This window comes from Falco punctatus (genome assembly GCF_963210335.1).
Source record: "Falco punctatus genome assembly, chromosome: 8".
Lineage (NCBI taxonomy): Eukaryota > Metazoa > Chordata > Aves > Falconiformes > Falconidae > Falco > Falco punctatus.
This window is the reverse complement of record NC_137588.1, coordinates 3,758,682-3,772,292: the sequence shown is the minus strand read 5'-3', so window position 1 is coordinate 3,772,292 and position 13,611 is coordinate 3,758,682. Positions and strand designations below refer to the sequence as shown.

The window sequence follows — 13,611 nt, the reverse complement described above, 5'->3', positions numbered from 1 at the left end:
ATACATACCGGTCGCACATGATCCTTCGGACACCAGGAGTATTTCGCTCTGCTGCTTGCAGGCAGCCTGTTTCAAGTAGCATTCATTCTGGTAGGTGTCGCCGTTGGAGCCGCAGACGGGCACGTAGTCATTGTTACACTGATGGGAAGGGACAGAGAGCAGAAGCATTAGTCACACAAGTGGGGTGGCACAGGACCCATTTGCGTAACCCCCCCAGCCCCCTTCCAGTATTAAACCCCTGGGAAAACCACAGGAAGGGAGACACTCTTCACCTTTACAGCTACTAGGGGAGAGGGAGGGGGGATTCTTAAAAAAGGCAAAAGGCAGAGAAGTGTAAACCAGACTTGATCAGGTTAGGGAAAAGGTAATGTGAATGGGCAAAGTGGTCAGTAAGTGCGCCCAGAGAGGCCTCTCCCTGCGAGGAGGATGTGGGGGCATCCCCAGGGAACTAAGATGGGCAAGGCAAACAGCTCCTCGCATCTGCAATAGCAGCTCATGTGTTTCCATTGGATGGCTACAGACAAATTGCAACGAACAGGCTCACTTTTCCCCTCCTCCCGCATAGACACCCTCGCTGCTACACAGACAGTCTGCATACACCAAAGTGTCTGCCTGTGCACGTATATAACACTCTGTTTAAGTACTTGGCTATAATTAGAACTGATTGGACAGAGGGAAATTATTTCTGAGACACCTATGATCAAACCCCATCCCTCTTTCTGCAGAGCTGTTTCCCTTCCTGGCAAGCTCCGGCCGGGATGCTCCACAAAGGTCCAAGCTCTCCCCATGGTGGCCAGCGGGCAGGAGCAGCAGCACTGCAGCACGCTCAGCCCGCACACCAAAGGGCGCTGAAGTTACTCATGCTACGCATCCCTCTTTTGGCTCAAAACTCCTGCTCAGCTCTGCAAACTACCTGTTTTGTTCCCTCTACCACTGAAAGACAGCTTTGCCCTCTGTTGTTCATTTTAATAAAAATAATTCCATTTTATATTGAAAATTGGGCACCCACCGGGTGCAGTTATCATAAGATAATCACCCTCTGAGGCTTAGAAATTCTTGGATATACCCTGTACATGGTAATTATACTGGGGATATGATTATCTCATGATTACTGTACTCCTGGTATGCCTCATTGTTTAATTATAACAAATGGAATGATCACAACTATTATTTACAAATGCTCACCTCTGTTTAAATCAAAGTAAAAATTAAAAAGAAATCGTACTTCCTATTTAGCTGTACTACGCCACAAAGCATCTGAGGTGCGTTCGTCAGGCACAATGTAAAACACAGAACTGAAATTCCAGGGATATAAAAATCAAATATGCTTCAACGTGAATGACTACAGAAGTGATTAACACAAATGATTGCATAGATTGCATTAATTGCAGGCCTCCACACAAAGCAGCTGCCAAGAAATTATTCATAGTTGGTCAGAGTGACATTTTGATTGGGCCAAATCAAATGACATTTTCCTCGTGCATTGTATTTTCTTGTCTTCCCAAGCTGCTGCCCACCCCCAGCACTCTCTTCCCTTGGAACAAGAAAGGAAACCAGCAGCCACAACAGTAGAAATCCTCTCGTTCCGCTTCTAACAAAGGACTCCTCCATGCAAAGATTTTAAACAGTTCATTAAAAAGTGTTTCTATGCTATTTTCACCATTATGTTCCAAATCTGAGTAATGTTGCAAGCAGAAAATGCCAACTTCATCCAGAAGCTCAACGATTGCTGGAGGCTGATCTGGAATACTTAACCAGGACAATTAACACAATGGTGCAATTTTTTTAAAGCACGAAGGAGCAAATCACGCTTGCTTTAGACATATTATCTGCTTGCCACCCATGGGACCTTTTCCCAGAGCAATCTAATCTGTGCAGAATTTGGCCCAAAGTTTCTCAACAGGCTCTGTTACACGTAGAAACAATGCTGGATCCTGCTCCCCAGAAACACAGCAGCAAACTCTCTGCTGGTTTTGCCCAGAGCAAGAGACGATCTTTTACACTGACTCAGCTGCAAATCTCAAAGGCCAGACGGCCCTACATTAGCAGCACGCAGCATCAAGAGTGAAATCCTGATCCACAGAAATGAGTGACAGAGCTGCTCTGAGCTACGCTGGAGCTTATTCCAAAGCTTGGCAATTTCAAAACACTTTTGAGAGACACCAGGGCTCCAGGAAGGATTAACTCTCCTGGCAGAAGCTTCACCATCTCTCCCGTGGCTCCTGCCACATTCAAGCTTGGCTTTGGGCAGCAGAGGTGGGGGGTACTCTGTGATGAGCACAGGTGATGCAGCCTTTTCTTTTGCAAATCATGCTGGTCAAGGATGTGTTTCTTCACCTGCTGCCCACTTTTCCTACCACTGCCTTTGGACAACTAGTATTAAGATGGAAAAGGCAGGAGCCACAAGGAACAAAAGAAGTGAGATCTTCCAGATGGATTCTCCCTTGGCTTTGAGCTGGGATGGCTCTACGAGCCACCAGGACACCGTACTGGAAGGTAGCCAGGAAAGGCGACCACCGATGAGAAGGTTGTGATGTTAGTCACCAGGTTACTCCTAACCCACTAGAGCCAGACTCTTGTACTTGACCATGCTAAATCCAGTACTCGCAGCTCTTCACATCACAAAATACTTGCTGGCATTGGACAATATTAGATGTTGACTATCAGTTTCCCCAGTACAGTGACACGTTTTTGGCATCAATTTTGGGCTCAATAAAACAAGCTGTAGATGAGGGAATGATTCTCCACCCCTCAAGTAAAGGTTGATCAAGCACCCAGGGAAACTCATGTCAAAACTCCCACTAAAGCAGCAGCATAGTGCCATACTGTCCCCTTCTCTCTTACATATGCACATTTATAAAATTCAGCTGTAGAGCAAGAAACATACGTATGCAATTCAGCCAAGTATCATACAAAGGCTGCCTTCCTCACCTCTAGCAGCCCGGAGTGCCCACTATCACAGCCAAGGACAAACCAGCTTTGCAAGCGCTGGGGGTCAGTGCTAGGCACTGAAAGCGTAAGGTTTGTTTTCTAAAGAAAATGATAACTTGCGTAACTCCCTCTCTTGGTAACACTGTTAAAAGTTTGACTGCCTCCTACTTAACTAGTCCAAAAATGTCACCTACATCTGGAACCAAGCAGCATGAAAATAGATTCCAGAAATATGATACAAAGCTTCAAGCTGGCCAGGTGATGTTCCAGCTCCACAAACACTGAGGCACGTACAGGATTCAACATGCATGCAAGGTCTCGTGGTGACCAAAGAGAAGAGGTGTGCAACATTGATGGAAATACCCTGAAGTATTTTTAGATATGTACATGAAATCTAAGATGGAAAAAAACCCCAGGCTGCCAGACCTGTGGCTTTGGGCAGACTAGGGTGCAGACCCCAGTGAGCCATGTCTCCAACCACATGCCTGCTGTTCTGGTGGCCCCGTCGAATTTGCTCTGTGCAGGGGGGGCAGCGGCGGTGGTGCTTTCTCCCACACTCGGCCCCACTGCTGGAGCCAGCACTGGCCCAGTGCATTCCTGCCCTGCTGACACCAAGGTATGGGCTTGCCCTGAGCGGTGGACAGATCTGCAGTGACTGATCAGAGCAGGAGAGTGTTTTCCAATGCAATACACATCTCATTGTGAGGAAGTAGTGAAGGGGCGATCATTTTGCAGTAGAGTACGGCAAGAGAGCCAACCACTATGAATCCCTTTCTCAGCACACGCCTGCTGGCTCTCCAGGGATGGAAGCCTAACTCAGGTGTTCCAGAATCTCTGATCATATCCACCCTTTCAAGCAAAAACAAATTAATTTTGACTCCACTTGGACAGACACTGTGCATCTGTGATTCCCGTTTGAAAAACCCAAACCAAGACTGCAAACGCCCTGCTCCCCACTTCAGCCCCTCAAGACACAGGCTGGCCAGCCCAGGGCTTTTCAACAGTATGGAGGCAAAATTAGCTTTCCATCCTTGTCTATTCTTTTAAGCTGCAGTTAAAGCCCCTGGCAAATTCTGGAGAAAACATAAAATATGGTTATAGTGATGAGGACTCTGCTATTGATTCGCTAACCATCACCCCAGAGAGCTATCACCGAAACAGGGGACCTGAATTCTGATGGAGGACCCCCCTTACTCATGACACAAATTACTTGGCCAGCTCTGCCTTACTTGGCCAGTCTCAGACACCACACTCAAAATTAATTTTCTACTCTGGTGGCGTATCTTTTTGGCTTGTCACATTATCCACTGATGTTACAAGAGAAGTTAACATCCCCCCAAGCTCTGCCTGTATCAAAGTGGACACGTTTGACTACAGAAGCCCCCGGCACCGCACCGCCCTTTGCAGCACCGGCACAGGATCAGCCACAGGTAATTTGCCCTCCAAGGTCACAGCCAGCCCTGCGGCTCCACAGAGGGCTCAAATCAAGACAAAAAGCTCTGAGCGTTTACAGGGCCTGATCCAAAGGGCGCTGAAACCGAAGATTACTGTTGATTTCAACCCATTTATTAGTGGGATCAGGCCCACAACTGCCCAACTTATACTTTTAATTTCATTTACATATTCATATATAAGTTCTCAGATTATCTTAGATTTGTTTCAACTGCCCCCTACAGCACTGCTCGACGCAGCAAATATATAGTATTCACCTCTTGAAGAGGAGACAACACAGCACAAAGAGGTTCATTTGGCTTCATTTACTGTGAATCACCAGGGACCAGCATCCTGCCTTGGGGAAACAGTGCTCCCAATGCCTTCTTCCCTGCCGATGGCAACGTCTGAATTTGCTCCTTCTAGGCCACGAGTCCACTGCTTTATACCATGTGGCAACACCAATCCAGGACCAAAGACAAGACCCAAGCATGTCCTGTGGCTGCTCCAAGTTCAGTGCTCATGGCACAACATCTGCCCTAGCTCACCGCCAGGCAATGGGACAAGTCACAGATGTCTCACTGCATTACGGATTTTTCTTAGAAAGGGAAAACAGACCCACCCTTAAATCACTGCACATCCTGAGCCAAGGCAAATGCTCAAAACAGCATTCTCACATTGAATTTTTGATTGCACGCAAACTAGAAACAAAATAAAAAAAACAAAACCCCATGGCCAATATGAATTCTCTCCCAACACCGGAAACACAAGCATTTCAGCAAACAACTGTCTTGCTCTTATTACAGAAAATTCCTTCTTTGTTTTAAATGAAGGAATTTATCATTTGGGTTTTTTTTCTCTGAAGACACATTTGGCTCTAGAAATATAAACGATACTTGTCATGCTTCAAAGCAAATAGTCTATCAAAGCTCAATAACTACTTAATCATTACAGATGTGCACAATCTTGAACTGTGCACTATTTGGCCTGCTCTACTGTAAACATACAAATCAGTGTTACAAGTTCCACAACTTCACAAATCCACATTAAAATGCAAGAAACCACAGGGGCATAAATGTACATACAACACGTGCTGATACATGCTTAAAACTCTTTTAATTTGTTCCGTTTTTATTCAGGTCATTATGTAAAGCACAGCTGTTTTGTGAGTTGGCTAAAACATATTAAATGGAATCCTTCATAATGAAATCATCTGACTTTGAGAACGCCTGAGGTTTAGATGCAGCTGGAAGAGGGAGAGAGAAGAAATAGCAGGAAACCCCCCTACTACTCAGTAACACCCCCCCTAAAACTATATAAAAGCTAAAGGAAGTTCATGATTTGGGAACAGAGGGATTGCTCCTTAATCTGATCAGCTGGGCAGATAAACAGGCAAGAGCATTGTCACTATGCAGCCCTTCCTGAAAATATTGCATAAGCACATTACAGATCCATTTCTTTAACTAGATCAGAACTCCGAATACAATAAGCCATGATCTGTATCAAAAATGAATTTAGAAAGGGCTCTAAATCTTTGTTAAAAGGGCAGAGACAAAAAATCAGAAATGCACAACCTGAAACTGCAAACCCAAAGGGACATTTAAAGCCACAGCATCTGCATTTTCCCAGAGAAACTTGTGTCTTCTTGACACCAGTTGGTTCTCCTGTCAGCTTTTATACATGCTGCCAGGTTTTCCCTCTAACTTCTCTGCACGCAGGGAAATAAATTGCCAAGTGATAGGTTATAAAGGGAGATCCTTGATTTGTATTCTCATTAGTGAATTAGAGAATGAAATATCAATCTTCTTACCTTGAACTGACAGACACAAGTCACACTGTCTCCAATCCTTAAACACTCCCCATCAAATTTACAGGTATTGGTGTCGCAGAGAAAGAGATCATTTTCTCTGTCATCATAACCTCAAATGTAAAGAGGGGGGGGGGAAAAAGATATCAGCTTTGGTCTAGCAAAAGGAACAATACAGAATGATTGCATTTTAATGCACGCAGCACAATAACCTTGTTGACGAAATGACACAGTCCAGATTTTCTTTTGTCCTTCCCTGTCCTCAGTTTCCCACTTTTTCTCTTGTTTCTCCCTTGGTCTTTCTCTTAGTTTCTATTCCCAAATGCCTCATGCACTTTTTTTTCTATTTCACAGACTCCGTTTCCTCAAAAGTCACCTGGTAATTATGCTGTTTCTTTATGTTAGGGTGGAAATGTCATCAACTTATCCCCATCTGATCACAAATCTGTTGGACAAAAGTCCAGATTGGGATTTCTTCAGCCCATGATGCAATAAAGCCCCCAATAATAAAGACAAACAGGCTGTATGTTTTCCGTGATGGTCTGCCTGATCCCAATGAAGATTGATCACCTCTAAGTTAACAGAAGTGCTAGGTTCCCCACAAGCCGCTTGAGCGAACCTAGCTCTTTGCCTTCATTTTCTCTGGGAAAAACCAACAGATCTGACTGAAGATTCAGTTCACGAATACAAGCGTGAATTTCAGATTTCGCTAGCTGACTTCCCACTCCAACAACGTGCGGCAAGGTATTAAACAAAACAGCTCTATCAGACTCCAAACCCATTAAGATCTAAATCCATCGATTTTTTTAAAAAACACATCCGAGCGCTCTTAACCGTATCGCTACATGTTTGAAACGAAGAGCTTACAGTGCCAGTGCCCCCCCCCCCCCCCCCCAGGTCTAACACGTTACGTGCGGGGCACACGTTACCCCAAAAGGCTCTCTCCCTTCGGCGGCTATCGCAGCCGGATCCAGGCTTACTTTAGGTTTCGGGAAGGGCCGGCTGCTGCCCTACGTGAGAAACTCGTTCTAAAGGTCACCCGACTTCAAGGAGCGGGCGCGGGGCTCCCGGTGCCCGTACCCCGCCGCGCCCTCGCCCCGGCGCGCACGGGAGGAGCCGCCGGCAGGATGCGCGCAGGCGGCCCGGCTGCCCGCTCCCGCACCGAGGTGCCCCGCGGCAGCGCGGAGCCGCCCGCAGCGCTGCGCACCGGCGGAGGGCGCGGCCGGCACGCCCGGCCCCGCGGAGCGGGGGGCAGCGGGGGGCAGCGGGTCGCCCGGGGGCTGGGCGCCGCGCCGGGAGCGACGGCCGGCACTTTTCGCCGTCTCCGTTCCCGCGTACCGAGCGGGACGCGGCATCGCCCGCTCAAGTTGTCTTGCCCCGGGCTCGCCCGCGCAACTTTGAGCGCCCGGCGGGGCACGGCAGGGCCAGGCGCGGGAAGCTCCGGTGCTTACCGGAGCAGTTCCAGCCGGTGGGCGTCTGGCAGTCACTTAAGGAGGTAGGGAAGGCCGCCAGCTTGTCGGGGCGGGCGAGGACGAGCAGCACGGCGGGCAGCAGCAGCCAGCAGCAGCAGTCGCAGAGCGTCCAGCCGCCGCCGCCGCACTGCCGGGGCGGGGAGGGCTCCCAGGGCACCATGACTTCCTAACTCAACTCTCCGGCGGCGTGCCCCCCGGGCGGCGCGGCGGGCGGCAGGGACGGCCGGCGGGGCCGCTGGGCATCCCGGGGCCCCGGCCGGCGGCGGCAGCGGGTCAGCGAGCGGCGGCCGAAGGCGGGCGCGACGCTGCTGGGGCTAGCGGCGGAGCCCGGCGGGGCGGTGCGGGGGTGCGGGCGGCGGCGGTTCGGGGAGCGGCTGCCATAGGGGCCGGGCGGCGGGGAGCGGGGGGAGGGCGCGGAGGGGCCGCCGCCGCGCAGCCGCCGCCGCCGCCGCCTGCCCCGCTCTGCCGCCCGCATCCCTCTGCGCGGGGGAAGCAGCAGGTCCCGGCCCGCCGCGTCACGTGCCGCCGCCGCGCCGCCCCCATTGGCCGAGCGGGATGCGGGGCCCGGCGGGCGGGGCCGGCGATGCTGCTGCGCCCCGCGGCAGCGCCCGGGGCCGGGCCGGGCAGGAGAGGGGGGGCCGGGGGGCAGCACGCCCGCGGTGACCCCCGCACCCCCGCCGTCAGCCCTGCACCGCCGGCTGCGGGTACCCTCGACGGGGCGAGGGCCGGGCTGCTCCCCTCCTGCGCGCCCACCCATGTGGGCGCCTCGCCCCCCGGCCGGCGCGTAGCCGCGGGTGGGCTAGCTCACCTGGGCGCGCAGGCATGCCCGTACGCGACCCCGTCCCCCCCATCGCGCACACACGCCCGGGCGCTGCTGAAGTTGCTGGCCTCGCACCGGTATTTAATCACGCGCGTCTGCGACGTTTAGGAAAATAAAACACTGGCACAGCTGCGGGGTCTGGAGCGGGCGAGGTGACCAGGGGAAGGAACAAGCGCAGTGGGGAAAGCGGGGAGAGCCTGCCTAGGGCCGGCTGACAGCACCTTGCCTGGCTGCAGCACCATCCCCGCGACGGAGCCGGAGGAAAAATGCACCATCACCGCGGCAGGGAGGGTGCGCTGCCCCCCAACGCCGAACGCACGCTCGGAGGGCGCGGAAGCCCCGCCGCAGCCTCCCTCCGCCTCCAGCCGGCGCCTTGCCACGGGGCTGCGGAGCCGCCACTCACTGCTGCGCCCTTCGCCGCGGATCCTCCGCCCCTCCGGGGCTCTAGTTTTCGGAGGCGGCGGTCGGGACGGACGGTGAGGGCTGCCCCCCGGCTCCCGGGGCGGCGGGAGCGCAGCAGCAGCGTGCCCCCGCAGCCTCCCCAGGCGGTGCTGGGAGCCGCTCGCCCCAGCCCCTGCCCTGGCCCCGCCGCAGGGCTGGGGGCTGTTCGGCCTCACCCCCCTCCTCCTCTCGTCTCCGAGCCCGCAGCCGCTCGCCGCACGGGCGTAGCGGAGCCGACACACACCTGCTGCCAGGTAAACGGGACCCCTTGCCCCCCGCCCGGCACTGCACGTGCGCCGCGGGACGGGGCGCTGGCGGGGCGAGGGCGCGTTAGACGCCAACCGAAACGGAACCATCGCTCAGGTGGTGCAGACGGCAGCAGGGAAGCGCTCCCCGGGCACGGCCGCCGTGATTCGGGCCGGAGCGCGGGGGGAGGCGGGAGCCGCCGGGCCCATCCCAGCGGGCAGGACCGCGGGGGGAGGCGGCCGGGGTCGCCCTGCCCCTCCTCTGCCCCGTCCCCTCGCCGCGGGACAGCAGCAGCCCCCGGGGGGGCAGGAGCGAGCCCTGAGGGGGGCCGCTGCGGGCGGGTCTGGAGACCCCCGAATGAGTGGGAGGAGGGGCCCTGCTGGAAGTTTGCTTTTCCCGAACGCGTGACCTCCTTTGCGACCCCTAAGGTAAAGATTTAGGACTCGCTTTTTAAAAATACTGGCTGACGTTATTTGATGGAACCGCACTTTGAGGGCTCTATGCAAATCCAGACAACAGTACTACTGCTTGGGATCCCTTCATAAAGAGGGCCTGGTCCGCCAGAGCTGAGGAATATTTTATGCTTTTGTAATTCCTTTCTGGCTTCTCCATACACTCCATGACAGGTTTTCTTCTGCCTCCTTTCTGCCCCATACTTACACGGCTGGTCCCTGCCCTGGCCCTGCCCGCCTGCCACGATCTGTATTGACCTTATCTACCCACCTGCAGTCCAGAAGCCTTTGCTACAATTAAAAGGGTATCAATTTGCACATTCCAATATGTGCTAAGGCTCTGATGAAGATCCACACAAATCCCTGTGCCTACTGTTTCCTATTGACTAATCAAGCCCTAAGCAGCACCTAGCAGAAAGGAAATATTAATTTTTACTGCCTGCTAGTGGTTGCACAGAATCTTATCCTTCATCTTCTGTGGGCTTACAGAGCATCTGCCAGCTGAGCACCTGGTGCCAGATTAAGGTTTTTTTTTCTTTCCCTTTAGCTCTTTATTTTTTTTGTGTGTGCCATTCTGTTATTCCATTTACTATCATATTATTTCTATTTCCCCTCTCACCTCTTCCTCTTTGTTTTCAACTTCTTTTCTTCTTTCTCATATTCATTATTTGCTGCTTGCTGAAGCTCAGCTCTCTGCTTGGCTGATCATTGAGGTGCTTAAAAATGAAAAATGTCCTGGCTGTCTAGGTAGCACAGTCGCACAGCCTCACCAGGGGAATGTCCTGCTTGCTCTTTTCCTTTCTTCTTGCTCCCCCCTTGTTTCTTCTTCCCACTCCCCTGGTTCCTCTATGTGGTCTCACTGCTCCATTTTCCCCTGGTTGCAATTACCACAGCCTACGGTTTCTATTCTCATTCTCTCTTTTTTTCTTTTCCTGCACCCTCCTCCTCCCTTCCTCCACACCAAACCCCCTTCTTTCCACATAGCTGCAGTTCAGAAAGGTACCACTGGCCTCCTTATTTTTGCACCATTTTAACCAGATGATACAGGGAATGAAACAGTTTTTCCCAGTCTTGCAGCGAGACCCTCTCTGATCTATCTTTCCTGTCACTATAACTCACACCCAAGATGATACCGCCAGTGTATCTGGCATTCACAGAGTATCATTAAATACAGCAGCAGAAGCCCAGCTACGGCCCGTGTTCTCCCCAGAGTGCCATATAACACCGCAGCGACTGAATCTCAGGCACATGGTTCTGACTTATATTTACCCTGCTTTATTTTCAGCCACTCAGACAACAGGCACTGCCTGGGGAGAGAAAGGAGTCCCTCTATTTTTATGCTTGTTTTCTGACTTTGGAATATGGAAGCTCCATCAGAGGTCCTGTAATTGTCACAACATGATGCTTGAACTATGAACCTGAAACTGTCTGAAGGGCAATCTGCTTAAGGCACAGTATTACGTTTTTTGCTGTGACTACCACTGGCATTTTCTTTAAAAAGATTTTCCTTGTTGATATGAAAACTTTACTTATAAAAACATTTTTATGATAAAAATACATCTGACAGTGTTCCAAGCTAGACCCACGAGCCCAATTTCTCCATTACTCTCTCTAGCAATCTCTTTTGAATTGTAGAGACTGAGATACAATCATTTTTTTATGTAGTTCCTGGCTCCAGAGCATACATTCTTCTGCCCTGTTAATGCAACACGGCACACACAATCTCTTGGTAACGCATTATTCCCAGCTATACTTCAACACTTAGGCTAGTTGACACCTGCATTCTTGTACTCCCTGATGTTCCCATCCCATCTCACCGCTACATAAAACCTACTCCTTGTAAACCATGTGGTGGGTTCACCACCACGCAGGCAGCATTATGCCAATGTCACATACAAATTGCAACCAGTATCTTCTCAGTGAGATACTGAGGTCACAGCATGTGTGCCCTGGCTTCCCATTCTCCGTGTCCAAACCAAGTACCAAAGACCAACAGCCATTGGTATAGCTCCTTGTGGTTACGTGTTTGGCTCCAGCACCAGAGAAGCAGAAAAGCTATCTGAACCATTCTTGGAAGGGCTCTTCTAGGATGTGATGGGGGGAGGCTACATCTCGAGTATTAAACCCATTACTTGTAGAGCTTTTCTGAGGCTTGTGCCAGTTTTAAGACGCTTACATTACAAGAAATAGGCAGATGAGAGGCCTCAAAGGCAGCTGATACGAATATCTATCCAATACACATGGTCATGATATTTCAATATCACTGAGGCTGATAGTTTTATCCAATACACATGGTCATGTCACATGTACCGGTGCTCAGAGGAGATCAGCTCCCAGATGAAAAACAGCTGGTTGAGATGCTTCAGGTGCTCTGAAAGCCTCAAAGCAAGGGCAGGGGTGCCCTGGCTGTGTTCTGCGGTGGGCAGCAGTAGCCAGCAGCTGAGCCCTGGGGCCAGACTGCACCTGATCCCAGTCCCACGTAGCCACGTCTGTGAGTAATGCCTTCTGTTGCTGTGCTTGGCTAGGAGCTGGTGTACTAGCGGCAAATTATGCAACCTTAGTTATTCACACTTGTATTATATCTTGGCTGTGCTGCTCTTGGAAGCCTGCAGTTTCCAAAAAGTTTCCCAGAACTTGGGAGAAGCCAAATGGTACAGACAAGTATAGCAAAACCTCCTCAGCAATGCAAGTTATAGGTGCACAACACCCGCTCTCTTTCTGCTCTGTCTACCCAAAGACCACAAAGCTGAGTTCATGGATCCTTATCTCTAAGACACTCTCTAAAGGCCCTAGGAAGGTGACTGGGGTCAGGAATACTGATGAAAAAAGGCTTCTTATGGCCCAGCTAATATTTATGAACAATGTTTTCCTCAAGTCAGCACTAGAAGTACAGGATAAGGTTCCACAGCTGCTAAGGACAAATCTTAACAAATGTCCAAGGGACATTTAAGTTAGCCTCCTCACCACTGACACCATATTGCAACAGGTTTATGAAAAACACATGTACAGATTTAAAAAAAATAAAATCCACTCTGCACAATTATTGAGAGCCACACCACATTCATGAGCAAGATGCCACCATCAATGTTAGTTTCGGGGGGGGGGGGGGGGGGGGGGGGGGGGGGGAGGGGAGAAGTAGGGGAAAAAATATATTTAAAAGAGATTAAATGACCAAATAAAGTCCTACCCAGTACTAAAAAGAAGGGAGTGGAGAGTGGAGGCGTCACCTCTTTCTGATGGCAGTTCTTGCCAAAAGAGCAGGTCTGACTCCAAAGAGCACACCAGAAAAGGCTTGGGAGGCCAGTTGCCACTTAGAAGACCCAGCCCAGAAGGAAAGGATGCTTCTTGCTCCAGCAGAAACCAGCAAAGCACACACAACCTGTATGGACTTGCTGAGTATGAAGCTGGAGTCTCTCCCCCCACAGAAGAACAATGCCTGTTTCAGATTTGTGTGTTTTCAGGCCTGGCTTGACCAAAAGTTGGCAGCCTTAGCCTACACACATGTTCCTGTCAGAAGTTTGTGAATCTCCAGCAGATTTTATGATCATCTATTTTTTATGTGCTCAGGAAAAGTACACATGGCTTCACTTGAACACACAGGCAGTAGGTACTCTTTGCCTACATGCAATTTTACAGATTTTATACAGCTTTCAGCTAAATCCCGTATCTCAATGCAAAGTATACCACTCTTGGATATCACATGGATTTTTAATGCTCTGAGGGATCCTTTGGGTCTATAAACAACAAGCAGATTATATTCATCTACATACTGTCAGACTTTTTTTTCCCTTACTTGTGAGAGAAATATGGCTCTCGCTCTTCACTTGAACTAGTGTGTAATCCAAGTACAATTCATGGCCAGTTAGGAGAAAAGCGTGCTGTATTTTTCATTGTAATTAACTGCTTCAGAGCAAGACTTCTCATGTATAAAGATGAAGAAAGGTCTCAGCTTTTCCTGAAAGACAACTTGCCTTTCAGCAATGTGTCTCACACTTTGAGTTTTGACTGAAA

At 50.6% G+C, this 13,611-nt stretch overlaps 1 protein-coding gene across 1 annotated transcript in view; it reads right to left on the bottom strand.

The window, feature by feature from the left end:
• TMEFF2 (transmembrane protein with EGF like and two follistatin like domains 2) overlaps positions 1 to 12,704 on the bottom strand; it is a 135,545-nt gene extending 122,841 nt beyond the window's left edge. The window contains exons 1-3 of the mRNA XM_080399897.1: positions 7,621 to 12,704; positions 6,173 to 6,282; positions 9 to 138 (exon numbers count right to left, since the gene is read on the bottom strand). Of these exons, the coding sequence (XP_080256023.1) occupies positions 9 to 138; positions 6,173 to 6,282; positions 7,621 to 7,801 (421 nt within the window). The 5' untranslated portion in view covers positions 7,802 to 12,704. The remainder of the gene's footprint in view (positions 1 to 8; positions 139 to 6,172; positions 6,283 to 7,620) is intronic.
• Between the last annotated feature and the right edge of the window lie 907 nt (positions 12,705 to 13,611).